Genomic DNA, 24,733 nt, shown 5'->3' with positions numbered 1-24,733 from the left:
CTGTAGCTTGAGGTTAAATCTAAACAAAGCTTCTAAAGTTCTTTGCTTGCATTTTAGTTTTCCATTGATTATGATCACAAAACGAAAAAGGCCATAAACAGCTTTGATTTTTTATTTCCAAGTTACATATACAGTTGAAATTTGATGGCCCTCGATGTAACATATTAAGGTAATTATTATAAATAGCAAAATGATTCGCATTGTTTTTACATGCGTGCTGTAGTATAGAATGTATAGAACAGTACAGAATGTAAAACACAGAATTAAAGTCATTATTTGCTGCCACTTGCCGATTATTGTTATGCAATCAACAACAATGGTTCAATGATGGTGAACACATTTTTTAAAGGCGCTAAAATATTTCCTAATAACTGATTGTAGGATATCGCAAACGTATCAGATGTATTGTTGCTTACACAAAAGCAAAGATTTTGTAGATAATGGCTGCAATATAGTTCAAGCGGAGTAATACTTTTTGCAGGTGTTAACAGTTTTGTTGCAGCAGTCTGTTTGTTTTTTTCGTTTATTCTACATGGGCGCCGGAGGTGGCGTATAGGTGTCGCTTGGTGGATGCGGAGGGCAGTATGAACTGGGAGCGGAAAGGCAATATCCCGGCTGGAAAGATAGAAAAAGACTAATAATTGAGCTGTATTTCAATTTCTTTAGAAGCTGAAGAAAATAAATTATAATAATAACAGCCAAAGTTTTCCATACGGTCAATGTATGAAGACAGAAAAGTGTTGTACTTAAAACGCTTTTGCCTCCACATAGTATTAATAACCATTACTTAGTAACAAATTTGCAGAAAACGACTTTGGCTCAAATATGTCCATTAGGTGGTTAAGGTATAAACGGATAATTTGACTGCCACCCTCAAATTACTACGAATATTATTACGGCTTAATAATGTAAAATGTCGCAGGGAACATTTTCAACCTGCCTCGAAGTATGTGTAGCAGTACTTTGAGTTATGGTATAGGTTACCTGTGCCGGCGGATAATTTGGGTTTACGCCTGGTGGCTGATGTTCATCAAATGACGGCATCAAGGGGGCTGTAGGAACCTCAGGAGGGACATATGGGGTAGCTGAAAAAGAATAAAAAGACGCACTTAAATTAACATATTTTATAACTAAGCATTTTGGCGTAATTATGCGATACTGATTAAATAATCATAATACTATAGTTTAGTGATAACCATGCTAAGAGGGCTACATCTTATGGTTACGGTAACCAGCGCTAAGATAGTTTAACTGAACGAACTGCAATGAGCGTAATCAACAACAATGATATGCTGATGCCTGAATGATTTCACATAGGGTTGTATAACACCTAGTGTGGTTGTTTTGTGTGATCGATAATACTTTACGTTGATATTGAGGCGCTGGGTAGGTAGGATTGTAAGTTGGTGGTATATACGAGTCAGGTAAACTTGGTGGTATGTAGGTAGACGTGGACGAGTTCAGCGACTGATTCCTGAGCTCCGCGTTACGCCGGTCAAAATATGAGGGATCAAAGTGGCCCGACATCTTCAGACAACTGAAAATTTAAATTAAATAAACAGGAGTAAGTTGTATTAAATCAGTATGCTGTTCTTCTTATGATCTAACACAATGGTCTTTCGAAAGAAAATTGAAAATACGACGTGCGCGTATGTTGTAAAGGCCTTGATGCGTAGAACATAAGGAAAGTAAAATATTTTAGTATAAGCTTCTTCTAATTAATTTTATCGAATTAAAACGTTACTTGCTACGGCACTAAGTAAAATACCTCTGTTTTATGGTGATTCAGTTTAATGGGCTTTGTTGGAGGAAGAATGCGGTCATCAATTTTTTGCGAGCGCAATCAGGTTTGTTCAGTTAAGACTTTAATGATAATCAGAATGAACCTGGGCGTCCGGTGCTTGTTTTGTTGTGATGGTATTGGGATTAATTTACGATTGTAATAGTCAGACGACAAATGAGTAGTTCACTACACTATAAACAACTACAAGTATGGTCAAAATATCTGTTAAAACCTTTAATCTGACTATACAAAATATTTGCTTTCAGTATCGCAGAAGTAGAAGCTACACAAATACAGTCATTTGTACTCTAATAGTAATATATGAAGTGCCCCGATTTGTAGCTGTTTGCTCAACTTTACTGCCGTCATTCGCTGCTCAACTCGTGCTTATAATACTTAGGACGTCACGCAAACGCATCGTAAAACTAGCAGCTTCTACGAAAAATGCGAGTTATATAAAGCGAGACGTTGTAGTCACAATACATTGTTGATACATCCATGCTAGCGACTCGTATCACTGGTTATCGATATCAGGTAATGGCTGTCCAAACCGACTCGAGTGATTATCTTTCACAGTGATAATCTAATGGAAGTCGGTGTCGAAACAGCCAGTCCCTCGATGACCAACAAATAATCCCCTTTAAGGCCTTATGAACAGCTATCGGATGTAAGCGGCAGAAATATTTCGACCAAACAAACAAGCTAGATCTTGCTAACAGTTTCAAATGGGGTTAGTCATCGACAATTCATATGGTATCCTTTGTATTTAATAATTGAGACAGAGGATAGGGATAGGATTGCGACAGAATTGAAGGTGTTGTGACTTTTAATGCATTGCCAGAAAAGTGTACAAATAGCTGATTGAATTATGCTTAATGAATACGCATGATTTTTATATTGGGTATGTATATATTAGTCGTCGCTGAATTAATGTGAAGCAGAATACGATTCGACCAACGGAGCGGATTCGAGAATCCTAAATGAAATATTACTGCTTTTTAGGCTTCTTCTCTATGCTCAATTTCGACACCTGGTATTCAGTATTTGAGGCACGAAACGGATTTAATAAGTGATACACAACAATAATTGTCTTTATCTTATTATCTACGCAACTTGTATTATCGAATATCGGCAGAAGTTTTCTTGTAGATTAAAATTTAATTTAGTAGGTTACAATACTTTATCTTGTTTCACAACAAGGACGATTCTTACAGTAAGAGTCGAGTTCAATTCTACGTAGAACAGTACAATTGTCAAGCAATTCACAAACGTTGCACCGTATCACTAATTTATAATTTGCTCCTGTCTCTCTTGTGCGGTAAATAAAATTATGCCATCGCTGAACATCATTCGAAACATTGCTCGTTATGACTATCTACCTTATTACTGTTACTGTACCTGCTTAATCCGCAGTCGACCGTAACTCTTAAACTTGGGCAACTCGTGCGGTCGACTATTGCTCCACTAATAGTTGATTAAGCAGTACACGCTGTAGTTCCGTTTACAACTTAACATAAGTCCTCCAACAGCTTCCTTTGTACTACACACTACTGGCGCACACACTGTATTACTGGTAGCGGTAGTAGTAGCGATAGTAGGCGTTGGCTCCAACAAAAACCGACCGTGTGAGGCCGACTGCGTCGCACACGCCCTATATGTAGCTGTTGTAGTTGCTATCAGGAGGATACAGCAAATATGCGAGCCTATGCTAAGGTAAGGCCTGTAACCCAGACTGCTTAAGCCGCACACGCTCTCACGTGGCCAATCATTTCTTCTCCTATTTTATGTTAAGTCTATGCGCCCTTGTTTCGGATGATTGCCGTCATTTTTTGCGGCTTACAATGATGTACGGAAACCTTACAAGGGAAAGAGCCGATGGATTCATGGTTGTAATCGTTGAACGACTGAAGGAGTGTCTAGTTGGGCCGAGTTAGCGTTACAGAGCAGTTAAAGCAGTGGCAGTTAGATCAATAGAAATGCGATAGGAACGGCCAAATGTTGTTAATCAGAAAAATCAACAATGCAGTTTATGTACTACAGTTTTACCTCGCTTATCACCTCAGGTTTGCGCTAACAGTTAGCTTCTTTTACACCTCTTATTTGGCCACTTGGTTTAGTAACTCAAAACTCTTAACGTTTTACGTTTTTTTTATTGTGATCTAAACTATCACAAACTATGTGAAACTATATCTAAACACAGAAGAAGCATATGCTTAGTTGTGTATGGATTTTTAGAAATAAATACACTCAATTTTCATCTTGTTTTCAAGTAAAGCCCCGTCAAACGCCTAACAATCGTAAGTGGAGTCGAATCCTTAAAAAAATACAGGTGCGTAATAAATGTAATTAAAAATAGTGAATAACCTGTTCCATTGTCATAGATAAGAACTGTAATGTGCCTATTTAGATATTATCATGACTTTATTTTGTATTGCTTATCTTTGCTTGGAACATGTCATGTTTGGTACACATGCAAGCAGGTAAAATTCCGGTGAATATCAATGTTTTGTAATAACGCAAAGCCAAAATATGAAGAATCCATATTTTTAATTAAAGTATTATTTCTTATTCTAGGAATATGAACGGTATGTACGAAAACTTTCAGTTTAGCAGCTAATCGGCAAGCAAGTCTCATTGAAGCGGAAAGCATGGACGCAGATTTTTTATATATTTATATATAAAAATATATATATGTATATTTTAGGTACACCAATCGCTAGAAGAGCAATGTGATCAGCATAAGATTACGTAATTACAAAAAGAAGGGTATCTAAAGCAACCTGCAAATAGCGAGTAATCAAAGGACCCCGCCGAACAGTGACCCAAAGATATTTTATAATTATAGTTGTAGGAGAACAACTCTAAAGAGCTAACTGAATTCTATTAGACGCCCAAATGGGACATTCACGACGGATGATCGCGGAAAAAGCACAAATTGTGCTATCTTTGAATCAGCATATATGTGCCAAAATATGAATCGCTGCAACGCAACCAAAGGCATCCTGCCTTGCTCCCTAAAAGTCCCCTCGAATTTTCCGTCCATCTTGTAAATAGATTTAGCCCAGTAATCATACTGGGAATTGCTAACCAAAGCTTTGCGATTGCCGTCTTACTTATATTATAGGCTCAGGATCTCATTTTTTGCTCTTTTTTCACAATTTTTTGGACAACCTTGCGAGTGTGCTGAGGCGCTAGGCAGATTCCAATTAGCTGAATAGTATGACGCTGGCGTTATTAGCTATCGTGGCATGCATGCAATGTGATCGAACAATTCATGCAACTACTTACAATCAAGAACTGATCCCTGATGCTTAGCTTGTTTACAAACCGATACAAGACGCCAAGCTATTAGAAACACGCTCTGAATAAGCAAAGTTCATTAACATGTCTGACTGTTTCAAAGCGAATCACCCATTCCACTATTCTATACTAAAAAAGATCGAAAATTTTCTCAGCAATAGCGTACATTTTGTGTTAGAGTCGATAGGAAGTACTCAAATCCCCCTTGAGCCTCGTCAAGTTGCACTGATGGTATAATCCTGGAGCCTCTTATCTATATCTTGTTGATGAATCCTGTCGATGTTGGATTCAATAATCCAAAATTGTACGCTTTCTTGTAAAAATTGATGTAAAAATATGCTAAAGAACTGGCAAACACAATACGGTGGAACTGTTTCAATATATCCTCAACAAAGCTTTAAAATGATCCAATAGATCAAATTTGAATCTATCCGCTGAAAATGTACTTTGCGCACGGAAATCCCAATCGTGTATATTTTATTGGGTAATTCAATTTACCGAGAGTAAAAACCATTTACAATCTAAAGGTTTCGATGACTAGTATCTTACATAGAACGCGCAAATGATAAAAATTCGCCTACGACATGCCGTGGTAAATAAATTTTACGTTCATTCTAAAATGCCCACCCCACCGAGTATAAAGATAAAATATCTTATGGACCTGACCGTCAATCGGCATTTTGCCACGAGAATTCTTTAGGACGGAATCGCCGAATCTATTAAGAATGTTTTCGACACATTGTTAAAGATCTTCTTAAATGTTCTCAGCAATTAGTATGCCGTCCCGGCATTCAACGACACCTGGTAAATTCAGCTTCCAGAATCTTCCATAGACATTTGCATAAATATGAATAAGCTTCTGTGGATATTTATTACAAAAATTATTATTTTGTACAAAACTCTGGAATCCTTATTGGACGGGGTGATGCATATATTGCAGCGTTGAGGCCTGTTTTGGTATAACATTTTGCTGCTTGTATTTTGTAAAAAAAACAGTTGGCTATTGTCCTCAAAGGGTAGCCTACAGATATTCATTCAAATTTATACAAATGTCTATGGGTACTCTGGATCAAGTTGACCAAAGAAAATAGACACGAGCTTGGAAACACAAGGGAAGAATATTACGTCGGAAACGTTTTTAACGAATTTGACAATTATGCCTTAAGCATCAACGGAGAGAAACGTAGAGTCATAACCGGTCCGAAACCAAGCGAAGGGAGTACTTCAAAATCTGCAAGTGAGATTTTTGCAATTAATGAAAACACCAAACCTAAAGAATAGTTTCGAATAAAAAGGAACCGTTTGGTGAGGAAAAATTTGACTCTCTATTTGCACCGGGACTAGCGAACATTAAAAAATCACTAAATGAACCATTACAGACAAACATTATGTTCGCATGATCTGATGAAAAGATAAACTAAGTCACTACATTGATTACTAATGCCATTTGATTTTTTTAAACTAATGGAATGTAGATTGAGGTCTTATCTCAGATATTTCTCGACAAAGCCTATAATATGTTCTGTAGTATTCTACTCTAGAAACCTGTTCAGGTTTGAACAGAAATACGCAGTTAAAAGCTTCAACAGTAAGAGGAAGGTTAAAAAATCATTATTTATTTGCACGGAAACTGATTAATTCCCTTGTAACTGATAATCAAGCCTTTTTATTAATATTTTCCTCAGACAAAGTCATACTTCCAAAGAAATGTCTACAGAGATCCGTCGTTTTTCATCTCGACTTCGATCGATGTGTGACACTGAAGAACTCAGATGAGCATGCAAATGCGAACGACTTTCACGTTTATCTTAGAGTTGTGATGACCTACCATCAATATATATTCCGCAAGTTCTCTGCATCAATAACTTGCCTCAGTACCAATCTACTGAAAACAATAAGGGTAGATACAACGTGTACAACAATGTTACTTTCAGATTTTTCAATTGATTGCCGATGACGATATTGCCAGAGCCCTGCGGAAATAAATCATCAAGGAACTGCAGATGGTACACTTTATGACAGATCAAATGAAAGGCCAACAATTGATAATGATTCCAATATATAATCTTCAGGTGTGGAGTCTTGCAAAAGTCAAGAGACACTTCTGGGAAAATCTACCGGTTCCTTTTCTTACAACTTTGCAAAGCTCTGCTAGTCTGTATAGATAATTAAGCTTATCGACCTGGGGAGCGCAAGAAGTTCCTAACAGCTTTCGTCTTTCCCGCTTTGTGTCTGGAATCAAATGTCCAGCGATAACGAAAAGCCACAGTTTAGAGCAGCGCTTGATTATAAGAAAAACCTTATTGCTTATTACTTTATATCGAGATATTTTTCATTCACAATATCGAGATGGGAAACTTATAACGGTCACACTCCATAAGTTGTTACGACTCATTTTTAGCTGAATAGATATGCGGGTGGTGAACCCTGTTGGACTTGGGACTCAGCGAATCCACGGGTGAGCGCTGAACAACTACTTCACTCATTGTGTAGCGCAGCTTGTAGAACCCACTTTATAGTTGTGGGCCCCGCTAGCAGTGATTAGCAGACTCCTTAGTGAAAATAATAACACCGAAGTGACAACCATACATGTTCAGTGTAAAACATTCACACGCGCTGGTTAATGGGAAAAAGTAGTAAGCGAATGATATGCAATATACTAGCAAACAGTTAAAACAATTTATTCTCCAAAAAAGGATCCCACACCACAGATTAATGATAAAATGCCATCCTACAAGCTATGGTATTGCGAATGACAGTTGAAGCGCACCTCGTGAAGAGGCCGGACAATGATGTCAGTGAAACACCAGCTTGAGACGAAGGGAAACACTCCTCTAGATAGGGCTACGAAATAAATTTCCTAGCATATATTAAACAGCAAAACACATAACACGACCGGAAGAAAGCTAGATTCTACATAACACAAAGAATACGTTTCGGATTAATATGTAAAAGATACGTAGACCAAATTAGGCGAATAGGAAACAGTTATAGTGTTTCTCAGAAAATAAAAGAAATATAGCACTTATTTCTACTATATCTAGATAATACACAAGGGTTCCATTATTGTAGTGAGAAACTAAATAGTCGTTAACAATATTATTATTTACTGTCGTAGAGATCGGGCTCGATTAGCAAACGGAGAAAAGGCCATGGGTCGATCTTCAGTGACGCTGTTTCGTTGCAACGTTAAAATGTCTACAGCTTAGGTGACCTGAGCAGAGATGATCACGAATAAGCATGAAAACCGTTGTATTCTGACATATCATCTATGTACATATATATACATAAGTCAATAATACAATTCCCCATTAGTTGAAAATGTCTAGATTATAATGGAGTCTAATTGCTTGCTTAGTTTGGTAATTTTCATATTTGAAGTTTTACGTCCGGTACTGCCGTTAAGCATCAATTCAGTTAGCTCTTTTAGTTTTCAGCACGAAACGAAGTTTGTCTGCGCCCGGTTCTGGTCAGAGGTTCTTAGACACCGCACGAGGACGATGTTCGATTGTCTGAATGAAGAAAATGTTGTTGTTGTGATAGATAGTCTAACGATTCATTTCGACAGCGGCGCTTATCCAAACGTTACGTTTATAAAATGTATGTATTGCCTCTAGTTGTAGCTAATGCATGAAATGAAGAGATCAAATATTTATGGCAATAGTTTAAGGAGAGTCAAATTGGCCCTTGGCGTTTTATCGCGCCAAAAATCCCTTGGATTTTCGACTCGCGGACCGACATGGCCTCAGATACTTGATGCGCTCAATCTATGACCACTTGTAGCAAGTGGTCATAGATTGAGCGCTGTGTACAATAACTGGCGCATCTATTTATCTGCGTCACTATGAAGTTCAGCTGAGTAGCGAACGGATCGAGAATTCACTTGCAATTATTGTAAAAACTAATTCTTAAACGATCAAAAGGAACACTCGTAACGATCCCCAAGATCCCCGAACTTGTGTAATTTCATAAAGTAAAGAACGTCGACTGCATATTTTTACATTTCATTGGGAATCGTTTTCTCCTTGACCAGTATAATAAAGTCTGCAGTATAATAAGGACAGTTGTTATTATTTTAACGAAATTGTTAGAAGTGAACGAATAACGAAATTTCATTCGCCGCAGATGTCAGGTTTTTCGTGCCTTCAAGTGCGAATATACACATTGGTACATTGATACGAGCTATATTAAAGACGTTCAAACCTAGCCACTCTTTCAATGCTACTGATCTGGGGCTGCGCATCCGCTCAGATGGAGTCGGGCGGTTTTTTCAAAGTTGTCTTATAAGGTGATGATATCTCAATGGCACGAGTTTGTCTAGACGACAAACACAAAAGGAATCTGCTATTCCTTAGAACCGAGCTACCGGATAAACGAAATTTAGTTCTTGTTCATCACGTAACGGGAGGTAGAATTGGCGCTGTTAGACTTTCTTGATCCTGTGTATGGATGCGCATGCGCACACAGTACTTATCTTAAACCGTGCGATTAAGTACAAGAGAGTTGTTAAATTATCAACAGTCATATAATCTCATTATATCGATTCGCAGTCACGTTTCAAAATATCGTCTCTGCACAGTGTCTATGCAGAGATATTAGTGTTAGATGAAATGATAAGAAGTGTTCAATTGCAGTAAACGTACCAAACATGTTGTCATACATATATATATATATATATATATATATAAAGGGATTTAGTCTACCTTTAGGAAATTGTTAGCGAATTAATGTAGATGATCATAATACTATGTATTATGGTAGCACAGGCATTTTGTAGTATAGTAGCTATCTTTAAGCTGTACCAATTTGTACCGAAAATGAGCCGATTTTGTGTAGCTGGCAGACATAGCAGTACAGCAGGTAAGTTTGTATACCTTATCTTTTTTGTCCCTTTCGAGTTCTCATGCATCGACTATTACAATGATAAAACTTGAATAAATTACCTCAGATAGATACAATGGCGTACATAGACGCGATGTAGTTCACTTAGTATAAGTGAAACTATGAGCTAACTGGTTTGAGGCAGGTGTCTTATATGCTGAGAAAAAAAAAATTAAGCGTTGCTGGTAGACTATTCTTAGGTGTCCGTCCATACTAACGCGATGACCACCGGCTACTGTTGCAGAAGGAGGCCCAGTTCGACTGATTTTTCGAAAGAAACCAGCGCCATACCAACTCAGTCATTCAGGACGGCGTAGAAATACTGAGCGACGTCTTGCGAATAGGCGTGGCATATTTCTAACAAGTACAATAAGTATGTGGAACCACCAAAAGAGCACAAAACGAAAAACAAAGGGGGCCGGTTCGAGAGCTAGTTTGGTGTGGAAAACCAAAATTTCTAACGAGTACGTGTTTCATCATTGTTAGGCTTGGGGTATTTCTCTTAACGAAGTACACAAACTATAAAGAATATGCTTAAACATAAAACAACATGTTTTCGACATAGGTAGATGGAGGCAAACGTTCACTAGTAAACTACTTTACGTTCAATAAATTACACTCTACCTATAAAAAAAAGTGTAATATAACGGCTTATAAAAACTAGCAAGTACATTTTCTTACAGATTTAGTGCAACTGTTACGTGTTACGTGTCACAATAGCAAGTTTACTACGCTTAAGAAAAAAATATTGTCTATATTTCTTTACAATTTTAGGTCCCTTTCAACGTTTCATGAGTGGAGTGGTTAGTCTACACTACGATTGCTTTTTTATTTCAGTCAATCCAGGACACCCAAGCCCCTCAGAGTTGAGAGACCTTATGAAACCGGGTAGGTAATGTCTCAGAAATCGCATTACATGAAACTACATTAACTTCTGTCTAAGTTACATGCAAGCTATCCTATGTACATTTAACATGATTGTAGTTACGAATTTTGTATTGCCAATACAAGTTACTGTATTACAAAAAAAGTAATGTGTATCATATGTAATCCGACAAAGGTGTTAAACAAAACGAAAGTAATCACAAATTTTATGTCAGCAAATTTTCGACGTATTAAAATGATCCTTTTGTTTTTTGTTCTACAAGATTTTTTACGACATACTATCACTGCTAACTAGATTTTCTGCACAGGGGTGAAACAGCGATGTCGCATCATTCTCTTTGACCCCCCCAACGACTACTAGTGTTACCGGCATGCCGGGAAGCGCATTTATTTAATATCGAAAGTTACTTAACTCGACAGATGAACTCCGGCCTGCTGCAGGCCTATCTGAGCCTCGCGGAAGATCCAGTATGCGCCGCCCGTGACAAGTTTGGCGTGGTGCATCGTGCTATCCTGAAAGACAGTTCTCCTACAGGCTATGTGGTTTGGTTAATCGATAATTACAGGAAGATAATTGCTGCTTTACCCACAGACTATCACCCTGAGCAGATGCACAATGCTGCGCTTAGGTAAGCGCCGCGAAACTTTTTCACATCAGTCCTTCTCTCTGCCTGTCAGGCATATTTGTCAGCTGATAATAGATTTGCTCGTTTAGCATAATTTGCTGTGGCTCATAGAGCCATTGTGCAGCTAGTGTCATTGGCATTTGTGAGTACCTTTACACAAAAATATTATAATAATTTGTCTTACATATCTGTCTAGCACGCCTACTCACGGTGGACACATATGTATGCGTGTTTGTATTACTAGTTGATTCTCCTCTCTTTTCTAGTGTTAGAGTGGCCCAATGCCAAAGCCGATTCCTAGGCAAAAGTAAGTCAGAGGAAGGAAATCTTTCGACGGGCCGCAGGGTGATTATCAGCGTCCTTAGCCATGGCCGAAATGAATCGATAGGGCCAACCGTCCTTATCTTTGATGAAAATTTTGAATCCATTACCCACGTGTCAAGCCGCTTGTAAAACGGTGAGTTAATAGCTTGATGCTGTGAGTTCACCGTTGGAATTAGACTTTTATTTATATGACGCGCATAGACAAACTAAATGTTGCTGATTTTGTGCCTGCCCCATGACGTTGCCTATTAGTCTTAAGTAATAATAATAAACATAGAAAAACATTGCGGATCCTTTAATACAATCAAGTGATACTTATATACTTGAATAGTTCATCATCACCTAATGATTGCATAGCCATAAGGTTTAACGGCAGTTCTTTCATCACGTTCTGATGCTATTAGCGCTTTAGCCAACCGAAGAGTTTATGAAGTAGTACGCAACAAAAAAACGTTGGCTTTGAACCAACCATGAATGATCTTTGTACTCAGAAACATATATTTTAGATATAATGTGGCATTTTTCATTCAGTAAGGTTTAGTGTAAACATCTATTTTTGACGTACCCTAATTGATGAATGAGCGCGAAATTATCGAAGTTTAATTCGAAAGGCGTGATAATAAGATTGGTGATCATGCCGGTATGGTCCATAAGCTCATCTGTACCAACTATATTAACTAGAGGAAAAGAAAAAAAAACACGAGTTGTCTTAGAAATTTGCACAGACTCTATCTTACGGAACAGTCTACGGCTAGCCAACCATTGTCAAAGGGCAAATATTTGGTATCGTTAGAGATTTCAAGGTTATCTATATCTGTAGTGTTACATAAGTATCAATTCATTTATAGTGATAATACCGACCTAGATACCGAGACATGTGACCTGAGTACAATCATACGTACGCTAACTAGGATGTAGACCTAATAATCTTTGGCTGCATGAGGCAGTCTCTATCGGAAATTACGTGCTGACTGCTAGCCGTACCGATTCGAATATTAAACTGAAAGTTTCGAATAAGTCGACCTAACGCACGTTTGAAGGTCGCTGCTTAACACAAGTTATTTTGGCTACCTTGTAGGAGAGGCCGAACTGCATTTTCAGTAGATGATAAGACACAGTGTTTTATTGTAAATAATATATATACATGTTGAAAACAGTAGATCTTGCTAATTTTATGTCGAAATAACTTGTTAAATATCATATGTTAGACTTGAGAAACTCAAACATTCGAAGGACTAATTATCGATCCTGAACAGATCACGACCGTTAAATTATTTGCAAATGTTCTATATATACATTGTACTGCAAAATCACACGTTTTTCACCGGCTTGGAATTCGCATCTAATTTGCTTTAAAAATGAAATTTTTTGTTTTACATAGAAAAGTTCGAATCAGCCATATTCTTAAACGAGTAGCCTTATCGTGTAGCTACTCAATCATCATTACTAGCTCTACGGGTAATAATAGTCACGATCAGTCACGCAGGCCGTGTACATGCAGACCCAAGTGCTCTTGGACCAACTTTCAGCAGCTTGGCTCTCAGCCAGCTTACAGAAAATGTTTATCCTTCAATCATGATGACAGCATGGTCTAGTCAACATCTGAGTTTATAGCCAACTTCGGCATCGTTTGAATCATTTGCGTCAACCTGCGAACCTGATCAAAATTCACTAATACTTTGTCTACTCTGGCAGAAGCTCTTTTATTCGTTCTACAATAATAAATAAAGGGAATACAACGGAACAAACAAACAAACAAACTTCGATTCAGATAAATAAGAATTACTGTAAATACACGTACTGAAGGATTATCTTTATCTTCACCGAACTATACTTATATTAAGAACTGGATTAAATGTACGTTTCGACCAATCGCTCCATGAAATGATTAGTTTTATGTGTATTACGCACGGAACAATCTTCCATAGCTTTAATCGAGATGAATTTCAGGTCCTCCGCAATCTCGGATGGTCACCACCATGAATTCCTTATCATTCTGGGTTTCAAGCGCATCTATGTATTCGTGAACCGCTGCCAGACCGTCATCATTGAGACTGCGACACATCATTCGGATAACTGCGCCCACCGATAAATCACCGAATGCTGATGTCTGCTTTGTCAAGTTATATCATTAATAAATTTCGCTTACTTTATTTTCAGTGTATATATATATATATATATATGTACTGTTATTCAACCATTTAACGACAATCGTACATATCAAATAAATCTAGCGGATACTTTTCAAGCAGCCTATACTTAATCGTCGTCACCAAAATGTGGTCAGTACGGGCTCGTGGACGGTGGGTTGGAAGGCACTACGAAGTGCAGTTAGAAATAAAAGTGTGGACAAGTGATCTGTGAAACATTGTCCTTTTTGTTTCTAAGAGAAGTAGCCTATTAGCACAATCTTATAGAGGATCTAGAGAGACAAAGATTCGTCTGCATTACACATCCATTAATCAAGCCATATATATAACGATGTCGTAATTTTAGTGACAAATCCTACCTGTTTTTTAAACTCGTCGAGCACAGTTTTTCGACCACCATTTGCAGTGGTCAACATGGTGCACGCGATAAATTCGTTGATCCTTCCGACCGACAATGCACAGATGTTGGTAAATGGATCCACTGGTATTGGTTTTTCAGCGGAAACCATCGAGACAAGTAGGACAGTTACCCCGATGAACACCGTATCATTGGCGAGCAGGAGTTTTAAATAATTTCTGCGGTTAGAGGCAAAACCACGCCGGAACCTGCCAATTGAACATGTTTCCGTTTTTGACGTGGTCACGACTTGCATTGTTCATATAGGGGATCGAATCAGTTTGAGGTTGTGCCTACTCGCAGACTAACGTTATACTTGCACCCCAAAACCACTGTATAAGATAAAACTTATAAATAACTGATGAAACTTATAAATTATATTTACTGCAAAAACACACTTTGATTCGCGGGACGCGGGTCTGCGGCTAATAGAGAGACAACGGCTAATTAATTGAATTGTAAGTTAGAGTCTAATTGATCGAGCAAATTAGTCGAACACCGTTATCGGTGATCATGATCTAAATTATAAAGACATAATAATTATTCCGCTGACGAATCACTTAAAAGCTAAATTAACATAATTTGCTTTTCAGTCATTTTAATTAGTGAGAAATTGTTTGTCATTCGATTCGCAGGATTTTTTAAAAGGAAGTTGTTGCGTTTTCAAGTTCCATCCTAGTTGCTTAATATTTTGACGTTATGTGCTAAGCACTGAATCACATTAGTCTATCATATATCTCTTGATATTTTACCAGGTGTAGTAGACGTTCCAGACCCCCGTTCAAGCAAATTGCTGTGGATTCAGAACGACGATTATAGAAGGCGGAACACTTGCTTGAATTGGGAACTACGCGCGTCTTAGCAGTACTCAAAAGCAACTATTTCAGAGTTAGTAAATAATGTTCTAAGCAAAGTCATGATAGTTATGCAAGAGCTGTGCTCATTTTTCAAACAAACGCAAAACGTACATGTTCAGGTTTATATACAACAAGATTTCTTCGTTCTTCGGATCGGAGTACCGCTACGGCGTGTCCGACTCCTTGCTAAAGCCCGCTCCAATGATCTGATGTTTCCCGTCACGCCAATTATTCCTGCTTTATCCATTCGTGATCGCTTCTCTATAAAAAATGAACTCAGTAGCAGAATAACCATTGTGTCTGCTCTTGATTTCAGCGCTTGCTTGAGGCATTTGCGCCATAAAATTTCACTAAGGAACTCGCAACTAAGCATGTTTCAAATATTGATTCGATTTCAAAAGAGGTAAGATGCTAAACCAAAAGGAAGTTCGACAGTCCATATGTTCCTAGATCTGCCTGTACCCCCAGAACAGAAACCGAAAAAGACCGCTTCTCTGAAGTGTGCTATTTTCAATACTGTTAGGTTTTCTGAGCAAAGCAAACACTATCTGTATAACTTCGACTGAATTTTTTTTGCCTTGTTTGTAAGTTGTAAGTTGTCTAGTTTCACTAGATAGCATACAAAATGGCCTCGAAAACTTGAACTTATAAAATACGCTGGTCGAATATTACAAAGCTTTAAGAAGTTATCGTGGCTTTCAGAAATGGAGAGTACAAACTGTCAGATACAGGTCTTGCGTGAAAAGTTGAGCAATTAATGAACACTAGATGTTATTGAAAAACAGTACACTTATCGAATCGTTCTCTATTCGTGTGGAGAAAACAGCAAATCTTGTACTGATGCGGAGTGTAGAAAGGGAAGTGTAGAAGACGCACCTATTCCTCCATACATGGCATCTCATGAGCTGTTACAAGTCCGCTAACACCAGATCAAAATGTTGTACGTGACATTTATTACGGCCTGCTTAACGCTCGATTAAAATGAGCTCATGGAGAAAGACCGAGGAAAAAATCTGGTGCCTTGGATGCATGTCGCAGTTTTGAAGTACATATTTTTTTCATCTGATTTGAAATGTTCCGAATGAAAAGCGCGGGAAATATGGAAGTCGTAATCCTATAAAACGACTAAAAGCCACTCCTGAGTTGGAGAATCGAAGCTGAAGCTAGGCGACTGATGCGCAGAGAAAATCGACTTGGATTGGATGACCTACCGAATATAAAAAACGCGAACGAGTTTAGGGGATCGTACAACTTTGTTGTATGTAATACAGGTCTGATGTATCACAATCTTGTACATGTGTAAGGGTGGTGTGGTAAAAGAGGGTCTATAAGAATAAGGATTAATTTATTTAAAACAATTCGTTGTATATAGGTACGCGTAATTTCATTAATTTAATAATAATGATGAAAGTAAAAAATATAAACTTTGTTACCTGGTTTTTTAAACGATTCTGATTTCTGAGTAATGACAATGTGGCGCATAGTACAGTACTTTACAATGGCTCGTTCATGAAAGCGAAGAAAGTTGACTGTGAACTGAATAGAAAGTGATTGGTAGATTAAAAAATTGCTAACAAAGGCGCTAGTTCACTGCACAAATCTTTGATTCAGCCATTCCTTGTTTACTATGTAACACCTGTGAACTTGGATGTTGCAACGCCATAGTATATCCCAGCCAGTTAAAACTAGTGCGCGTCAGCACAATGTTCCTAAACGAAGAAAATGTGACGACATGCAGAATCGTCAACAGGGTCCATAATATGTCCGAGATTGCAAATATAAAGTTACATTAACTTGGCAAGGTATATGGATTGGTTATTTTTAATATAAACTGTTAAATTGGTAACGAGTACTGATTTCCAACATTAGGGTTTTGATGGTTGATGTATGCATATTTCTGGCTGTGTGGCAATACCTGCTCCCTCATATGCAGAAAAAAACACATTAGGTCGTCTTAGTCGGTGTCTCAGTGCGCAAGAAAGAAGTATATAGGTAACGCGTCTTTGAATCGGGTTATTGGCAGTGGATCGTGTCTTGCTATTACATAAATTTGTAAGACGACCTTTCAGCAAAAACAAAGGCAACAGGCCCGTTGCTAGGGCTCAGCTAATCGTCAGTGACCTTTAGACCATTATTATGCTGAACAACAAAAAGTTGGAATTTGACTGTGGTTACTTTATGACGTCTTAGTTATTTTCAATGTTGATCGCGCTCTGAGTGTCGCAGCCACTTTTAGTACCTCTTATGCAAGGAGTATTTTCTGTGGCCTTAAACGGCCTTACAGGCTGTTACTTTAACGAAAACTAGAACCTAGAGAAATATTCAAATACCTAATTGCTTAAGCTCTACGCAATGGTTACAAAATCCGAAACTTTGTTATGTTCTGCCATCGAGTTAAATATGATTCTTTTCTTCATAAAACGCTTCTAAGTTTCTAAAGGTATACATTTTTTTCCACTTCCTTGTTTTTTTTTGGGTTTCTCGAGCGGCTTACTGCATTATAAGTAAAGTTTTATTTTGAAATAACAGGAAAGCCAACGGTGATACAATGGTGACTCAGTTGTCCAAATTGACGTAAAGATTAATTGACACAGAAGAATAGAGCGTCTGCTACAGAATAACCAAATGAGTAGATGACGAGTGGAAAAATTCGAAATGGACAAGCGCGGCAAAGTAACAAAGCCGCTGAAGCAATGTCATCCAAATGCTGAAACGGGGTAATAGGACGACGGAACAAAGTGACGGGTTGACCTGACTAACTCTGTAGGTTTTTTTGAGACAGGGTCATAGAAAAGCTGCGATGAGAAATATAGTTGAGATAGGACAATGGCGGTAAAGCAGTAAACAACTGTAACCAAGTCTCGTTTAAAACCTGTAGGCACATTAAATAGGTATAAACTCGTTGTAAATCAGGTGTGAAGAAATGAAAAACTAATGTCGGATAAAGTTCAGTCCATCTTTGAACACGTTCAAGAACGCTTGGCTTTGGGGCGATGCTGTATAGTACGTTGATACGGCACAATTAGAATGGTGGCAGCCACTAAGTCCGGCAACAATAACAATAGTAAAAGTGTCTGTCAGCCGACCGACTGATCTGTACGTTATTTAACATTTGCAATTATCATTTGTTAAGTGTATCTTCGAACGCTTAGAGAGGTATCGGTGTAAACCGCCCGCGAAGTCGGACCCATTATTTCTATCACCTGTTTTTTTTTTGTTGATTAACTCAGTACTTCATTCCAGTCTTTTTCGTGTACGCAAGCACCATATTGTAGTTATAGATGTTGGCGAAATATAATCATCTTGTATATCTATTCGTGCTTATCTATTGTTACTAAAGCCGGACATTAAAAAGCGAAAATCAGGTTGTAGCTGATAGCACTGATGCTGGATAATCTCAAAAGTCAAATCCAACAAATAGCCATGATGATAGCAAACATTAAATAAATTAATCATTAATTTATTGCGTTTGATGACCAATCAAACTGGCCACAGGGCAGCATAGCAGTGTTTTTAGGTTCTAAGTTGTCCACGCAGTACACGCACAACAGCTCATCTGTCTCCTGAAAATAAAGTCATAATAAATTTTGCTACGAACGTATGAATGTGTGAAGTAAAAGCATGACAGAGATTTATTGTGGTTTAGAGGGAAAGGCTTTGTGTGTGTCTTGTGACAAGATCATTGAGGATTGTAGACTGTCACGATGTTCCTAACATATTTCGTGTATAAAATTCTACGAAAGAAAAAAACATTCTACGAATACGAAAAAATTCGCAAACTACATTTTACGGTATTTTTAGTATGTTACCTTGGCCTGAGTTATGTATTGTATTTTTAAGTGGGTTCAAGGTAAAGGTAGAATGGAATGTTTACGGATAAAATACATTATCACTGACCTAAGTTTCGGTGCACGCTTTAGGAGAGGCCTGCTTGTTTTTATATTAGGCGAACAATTATAGAATAACAAAAATGAGGCAGCCCGGCAAAGCAAGCGCGTTTATTAAACTAGAAATTAGAAATATTGTTAATAACGGAAAAAAGGGAATTGCTTTGTGTAATGTAAGGAAGCGCCTTTGATTTTATCTAAATCTTAATATCGACCTAAACGAAACCGTAGTAGCATGAGAAACGTGCAATTTCTATATGCATCATTATATGAAACACAGTAATATTATTACATCATCTTCAAATGGATCACTTCGGTGTTTCGAAATCACCTACAATTGCCCATATTCTACTCTACTTTCCAGATTGTCCATCTTGTAAACAGCACGGAATCGAAGAATTGGGCACCGTCAGACCCATACAAACAATTAGAGGATAAATAGACTACAATCCTAACTGTGTGAAAGATCTTCTAACGTAAGATTTAGCGGTTATCGAAAACAGCGGCATCGAAGATATCTGTCCACGTGGCGAGCTTTCTTCTATATTAAAAGAATATGGTGTCAGACCCGTACATTCGCTTGTACCTTGTTATCTTCAACCCGACACGAGATATAATGTGGCCACATCAATCTACTTTCAATAATTTTGTGTTATATACCGATTCTTAAACTACGGGCCACCGGCAATTAAGAGGAAGGCACTGAACGACCATTGCAACAAAAGCTGTATTTTAAACGCAAGCTCAAGAGTAAAAGGGTCAAAAGCACTTTTACACTTGCAAAAGACGTAGATCAATCACGATACGAACATCCGCTTTATCAGACCGCGTAATTGTGTCCAGAAAAAATCAACAAATCGTGTCCTTTCGTCTGATAGATTGCACTTTGACAAGCTGCAGGCCATGTCCAGCATTCTCAGCTACTACATTATATGGTTGATTGAAGATCTGTTACCCTTAATACACTGCCTTATTTGTTTTCAAATAGTTCGTACAGAATAATCCGTGATTTAGCTATACGATTCAATATCTTCTTGCGATACAAATGTAGGAACACACGTCCTTATATCTAAGTTGAAGCCCATCAATGGGGTATGATTTTCTCAATCAAATGTACAACACATTTTTCTAACTAAGAATATAATGACATATTTTTAACTAGATTTCTAAGTACACCAACGTAAGCCGATCGAAAAATCAAACTTTAGGTTTTTCATTGGCTGTTCGGAGCTGACTTTGAATGAGCTCAAGGTTAGGCACTTGAGTTACTTTCTCTTTCCAATGAATAAGATAATAGTCACACGAGAGAGAGAGAGAGAGAGAGAGAGAGAGAGAGAGAGAGAGAGAGGCTGACAGCGCAACTAAATAAGGATCATTGCTAGTTACTTAAGTTAAACCTGTTTTAATATTAACTCTGAAATAAACTGTAAGCAGGAGCAAAGAATATGAAGAAGTACAGTGGATGCTTCTTACCCGATATTGATTGTGATCGATTTGGAAGGCCGTTACTGGAAAAAGCTCCGGTCTTTGGAGGTTAACGGCACCGAAAAGTGCCGCTCGACATGGAATGTCAGCATAGATAGTCCGAAGGCATAGACCTTCTATACATTTCATCCCTGGGGCACAGACCTGAAAGTTTGACCTCATGTTCCTGCAATTGTCCAAATGCAGGACGAATTCGATGAAATCAAATAAGAAAACTTTATGTAGATTCGAAAGCATGACTTGTTACAATCTTTGAAGACAAAATCATTTTTCATATACCCCTCGTTTGGCGCTCCACCTGCAGGCATACCGATACGTGAACGTCGATGAACCAAATCCTCCCATACATGCCTATATTTGCCGTTGACAAATAAGGACAAAAAAAACAATTTCTTTACAGCCATGCGCAGAGCATTACAAGCGAGACATACAATACCTCAGTATTATAATCGGATGTATGGTTGGATGGCCAAATTATCGGATCGTGTCTGACAATCTAATCGTGGCGTATGGGCTATTTTTAGGTCCTAGAAACCGTTAGGTAAATTAAATCAATACGGATATAGGAAAGTTAGAGTGAGATCAGCCACTTACCTGCAGTTATACCTTGCAAACCGATGAGATGGAAGGGGGGAGTAGGAGGTATCTACGATTATCACCATGACCCTGCAATTTCATTTTTCTTGAATGATTGACCTTCGCCCGAGTCAATATATATCCCTGGTACCGATTTATCCCTATGATATTTATTAATATGCACAGCTAGAGAGGATGGGGTATATATAATTTTTCATATAACCCAAGTGGTGCTATATGAATCCCATCGCTGTGGGTCGAGTACTTAGCGTTGCGACGGCTAAACCGTAAGACGGCTAAACCGGCTAAGAGTAGAATAGCGAAATAAAAGACTTCATTAATGTCTGTAGTAGTATATGCAGACAGAGATACCTGAACGACGAAACCAAAGACAGCCCCTAAGTAGTACGGCACAGTAACATAATGGCAACCAGTATGTCTATTTTCAAAATAATAGTGATAATTAATACGCTAATTATTGTGGCATTTGATGCAACTGTTGGTAGGTATAGCGAAAAGTCACCTCATTTGAACGGTAAAACGCCAGCGGTCGGCTAAATTTGCAAAAATAGCAGAACAATAACATATCCTCAGCAGCAATTTTCTACGTAGTAAGATGACGTCTTTATTAGAGTACCCTATATTATTTTTCAGAGCTAGCAAAAATTGATCGGGTACTCCTAAACATGGAAGGTAACAGAGCAAGATATACGTCGTGCGCTGCTTGGACCCTTGAGCTACTAAAGTCAACAAGCCCCACACGAGGGCGTCTGCCGTCATAAATCTAGGTTCCACCACGTGCATGGCAGCTATATCTTAATGGAAAACGAAAGTAGCAGATCTCATAGTCGTAAGTGCAGCTAGCACGCAGCTACTACATAATTCTATGCACGTTAAAGGGCATATGCACTTGAGTGGGTACAGATTTCAAATCTACTCAAGTGGCGCATTTACTCGATGATACTCAAAGATCAGCAAACATTTGGCAGATCAGCAACAGGTGAGCTCGGTTGATTGAAAGAAAAACAGATTTTTTTCATGCGTTTAATTAATTTTTTTTTTTTGGTTGACATTACAGGTATACGAGACTGGCACTCTGAGTAATCCTAAGGGTTTTGCTTTGTTCTTTGTTTATCACATGAAATTTCTTGCTAGATATTGATGCTGTTCATGGTTGACCCATGAAACAAACAACTGCTACCAGTAAATGTAAAACAAATATATCAGAGAAGTGACTTGTTAAAGATTTGATCTGTGTTCTTGTGGTACGTTTTAAGGGTTGACATGTATTGCCTGTTGAGCTTCGTACATAGTATTCACAGGGCACCACCGACTGAATAATTTATTTTTTCCTTTTGAACCAAAGTGCTTGTAAAAAACCCATGAAAACGACAAAATGCGTGTCGGACGACTGTCACACTATATGATTCACTATTACTTTTTCATGTGGACACCAGACCGCCAAAATCCTTCAACTAAGGTCATCCCAAGAAAAAGTCAACTTCAGGCACGCGTCAACAGAGGCCTCGTTTTTACCACGCTCAATATGTTCGTTCTGAAGCGAGGTTACGGTGCGTTCATATATTTATAAAATCTGTCAGTATTGTGTGTGATACGTATCAACAACTTACGTTATGAAGTAGCCGAGAACAGAAAAAGGCATAATTGTGTAAGACGTCATTTCTAACTCCGACCAGGTGTCAATGCTGTTCTGCTTCAGACGGACCTCCTGTAAGGTAACAAGAGGAAGTGGCGACAAGTTTTTCATTACCACAACAATCATCGTCATCAGCGACGTCGAAGGAGTCACGAGTCAACAAAGCGGGTCGTGAGCATCAATGTGGAATTTGGCAATACGATCTAGCGGATCTGTCAAGCGTGACACTCGGTTTACCAACGAGAAATGCAGATAGCCGTGACTCAAAAGGTGACTAGAGTAATTTATTTTTGGAAGAGACATTTATAACACATTTTTTTAATCCGGCTGATAACTTAGCAGAAGACGCTCTAAAATAGTAAATAGGTAGAATGGGCAATTTTGCTAGCGTAATTAGTCAGTTAAAAGCTATTTGGTTTACTGAGCCAATAATCGAAAAGCAGTCCCGCAACACCGGGCTATAGTCCACTTTTATCGGCCTCACGGATGACAAATATTTACTGAAGTTTCGGAACGCACGAGGTTTCATGCGGATTTACTGTGACAGGACCAATCGTTACTGATCTAGTTTCCTATAATCCGTTTAATAAAATCGCGTACAAATTATTCTATTTCACCTTATATAACCTATTTAATAATATATTTATTATCGTATTCCCTCTTCTTGTCGTGTTCTAACTACTTATATTCTAGGCGCTTCTTTCTCGTCGAAACGTTCGTCCCATAACAGCGCGCCATTTGATTTTGGCTAAAATCGGCTGGGAACTGAATTGTCAAGTATTATGTGCTGTATTTATATTGAATATAATATGTAGTAAATATTATTTAGCTTTTATATGTTTATTTACATAACTAACTACATCTGAACTAAAGCTTTCTAATGAAGGCGTCTAGTTTTCAGTGGCTTTCTATTGTCTACGCTCTCTTTATTTTGCTTATAAGAATGCCAATACACGAGTACAGTAAACTAGACTAAGACACCTATATTTCACCTATCCTGGTGCAACGGTCAATTATATATAGGGCGCAGCGATGTACTGGTCGTATCAGCGCGGTTACATTATGTAGAAAAAAAAAAACATTTTTTAGGTACCAATAGGCATTGATTGCTCAACTTTTTTTTCAACCATTTTCCTTTGCTTGAGAATGAATGCCTGCGGCATCGTTCAATGACTCAAGATGTTCGAAGCCGTACGTCTGTATAAAGCTATCAATAAAATTTCGTATATCACACGTTTATATACTAATTGTCTCTATCAAAAATTAGAGGTCTATCAAAACTTCGGTCACAATGATGTATTTAGACGGTTACTGTGGATAAGGCTTATGAGTCGTTTTGCAAATGGATATTAAAGAACTCAGAAACAAAGGAACAATCTAAATTTTACTTCGTCCACCGCGATAACAATGAAGATTTTTAATTATCGCCACAATCTGCACAAGTTCCTATTCTTGCAAACGAGCGATAGTTAAAGGAACGTCTTTTTAAACTGTCTGAAATGAACAGACATCGGTAGTGATTTCAATATAATTGAAAATAAACGCTAGCAGCTCTCTCTTTTCATTAGACGAACGTATAAACGGGTTCACTGGCCAACATTAAAATCTACATAGATATAGGGTGGTGATTGCGAAAATGATTAATATTATCTCATTTTTTTTTATACCAACATATGACAATGACCTGTACATGTTTGTTGCTGGCCAAGCTTAGCAAACACATATAGACATATGATTACATATTTTAACTTAAACGATCGTTACTAGACGCACGACTGATGATTGATTCCGACAATGTTGCGTTCATTGCGGCCGATTTTACTATTAATTGCAACAACACCAATGTGATAAGGGTCTAGTTTCTATTGGCTCATTTCCTGTAACTCATTGGCCTGTGACAAGAACTATTATATTCCTTATATGTC

General features: G+C 38.0%; 3 protein-coding genes and 1 long non-coding RNA gene across 14 annotated transcripts; 2 read left to right on the top strand and 2 right to left on the bottom strand.

The window, feature by feature from the left end:
• Positions 1-98: 98 nt before the first annotated feature.
• On the bottom strand, positions 99-14,837 carry LOC111246898 (uncharacterized). Of its 5 annotated transcripts, none has more exons than XR_015324539.1 (6): positions 14,309-14,837; positions 13,711-13,909; positions 3,182-12,476; positions 1,368-1,537; positions 985-1,085; positions 99-615 (listed from the first exon to the last, which is right to left on the bottom strand). XR_015324539.1 is itself a non-coding variant. In XM_022797270.2 (4 exons), exons 2-4 carry the CDS (start codon positions 1,525-1,527, stop codon positions 529-531), a joined length of 348 nt encoding a protein of 115 aa, XP_022653005.1. In that variant the 5' UTR covers positions 1,528-1,537; positions 3,182-3,416; the 3' UTR covers positions 99-528. The 5 variants fall into 5 exon arrangements, 2 of the variants coding, with proteins under 2 accessions (XP_022653005.1, XP_022653006.1); XR_015324540.1 differs by having other exon boundaries at positions 3,182-12,467; XR_015324538.1 differs by having other exon boundaries at positions 3,182-13,909; positions 14,309-14,836.
• Positions 3,441-14,047, top strand: LOC111246899 (uncharacterized). Of its 5 annotated transcripts, none has more exons than XM_086984705.1 (7): positions 3,441-3,496; positions 4,059-4,080; positions 10,209-10,428; positions 10,802-10,852; positions 11,270-11,478; positions 11,742-11,932; positions 13,750-14,047. In XM_086984705.1, exons 1-5 carry the CDS (start codon positions 3,479-3,481, stop codon positions 11,271-11,273), a joined length of 315 nt encoding a protein of 104 aa, XP_086840831.1. In that variant the 5' UTR covers positions 3,441-3,478; the 3' UTR covers positions 11,274-11,478; positions 11,742-11,932; positions 13,750-14,047. The 5 variants fall into 5 exon arrangements, with proteins under 5 accessions (XP_086840831.1, XP_086840832.1, XP_086840830.1 ...); XM_086984706.1 differs by lacking the exon at positions 3,441-3,496 and adding an exon at positions 3,706-3,846 and having other exon boundaries at positions 4,054-4,080; positions 10,209-10,337; XM_086984704.1 differs by lacking the exon at positions 3,441-3,496 and adding an exon at positions 3,706-3,846 and having other exon boundaries at positions 4,054-4,080.
• A 517-nt stretch (positions 14,838-15,354) lies between the features above and the next one.
• LOC111246363 (uncharacterized) lies at positions 15,355-23,054 on the bottom strand. 2 transcript variants are annotated; one of them, XM_086983870.1, is made up of 4 exons: positions 22,783-23,054; positions 21,170-21,241; positions 20,564-20,741; positions 15,355-15,464 (listed from the first exon to the last, which is right to left on the bottom strand). In XM_086983870.1, exons 1-4 carry the CDS (start codon positions 22,938-22,940, stop codon positions 15,432-15,434), a joined length of 441 nt encoding a protein of 146 aa, XP_086839996.1. In that variant the 5' UTR covers positions 22,941-23,054; the 3' UTR covers positions 15,355-15,431. The 2 variants fall into 2 exon arrangements, with proteins under 2 accessions (XP_086839996.1, XP_022651577.1); XM_022795842.2 differs by lacking the exon at positions 15,355-15,464 and adding an exon at positions 18,651-18,766.
• Positions 21,743-23,586, top strand: LOC147756411 (uncharacterized). Of its 2 annotated transcripts, XR_015323904.1 has the most exons (4): positions 21,743-22,151; positions 22,609-22,722; positions 22,872-23,078; positions 23,502-23,586. It is a non-coding gene; the product is annotated as an uncharacterized LOC147756411 (long non-coding RNA). The 2 variants fall into 2 exon arrangements; XR_015323903.1 differs by lacking the exon at positions 23,502-23,586 and having other exon boundaries at positions 22,849-22,954.
• Positions 23,587-24,733: the final 1,147 nt, after the last annotated feature.

The sequence above is a fragment of the Varroa destructor genome, unplaced genomic scaffold (genome assembly GCF_002443255.2).
Source record: "Varroa destructor unplaced genomic scaffold, Vdes_3.0 BEIS01000003.1, whole genome shotgun sequence".
NCBI classification, from domain to species: domain Eukaryota; kingdom Metazoa; phylum Arthropoda; class Arachnida; order Mesostigmata; family Varroidae; genus Varroa; species Varroa destructor.
The sequence above is the reverse complement of the archived record's forward strand: the minus strand, read 5'-3'. Positions and strand labels throughout refer to the sequence as shown.

Bases quoted from the DNA above. Each gene is read 5' to 3' on its own strand.
- LOC111246898 (XM_022797270.2), bottom strand. From the start codon at position 1,527: ATGTCGGGCCACTTTGATCCCTCATATTTTGACCGGCGTAACGCGGAG. The intron at 1,086-1,367 runs GTAAAGTATTAT...ATTCTTTTTCAG, and splicing joins CCCAGCGCCTCAATATCAAC to CTACCCCATATGTCCCTCCT. The intron at 616-984 runs GTAACCTATACC...CTATCTTTCCAG, and splicing joins CAAATTATCCGCCGGCACAG to CCGGGATATTGCCTTTCCGC.
- LOC111246899 (XM_086984703.1), top strand. From the start codon at position 11,270: ATGAACTCCGGCCTGCTGCAGGCCTATCTGAGCCTCGCGGAAGATCCA. The intron at 11,479-11,741 runs GTAAGCGCCGCG...TCTCTTTTCTAG, and splicing joins ATGCACAATGCTGCGCTTAG to TGTTAGAGTGGCCCAATGCC.
- LOC111246363 (XM_022795842.2), bottom strand. From the start codon at position 22,940: ATGACGATGATTGTTGTGGTAATGAAAAACTTGTCGCCACTTCCTCTT. The intron at 21,242-22,782 runs GTAAGTTGTTGA...ATGAAATTGCAG, and splicing joins GTTCTCGGCTACTTCATAAC to GGTCATGGTGATAATCGTAG. The intron at 20,742-21,169 runs GTAAGTGGCTGA...GGACAATTGCAG, and splicing joins TTTGCAAGGTATAACTGCAG to GAACATGAGGTCAAACTTTC.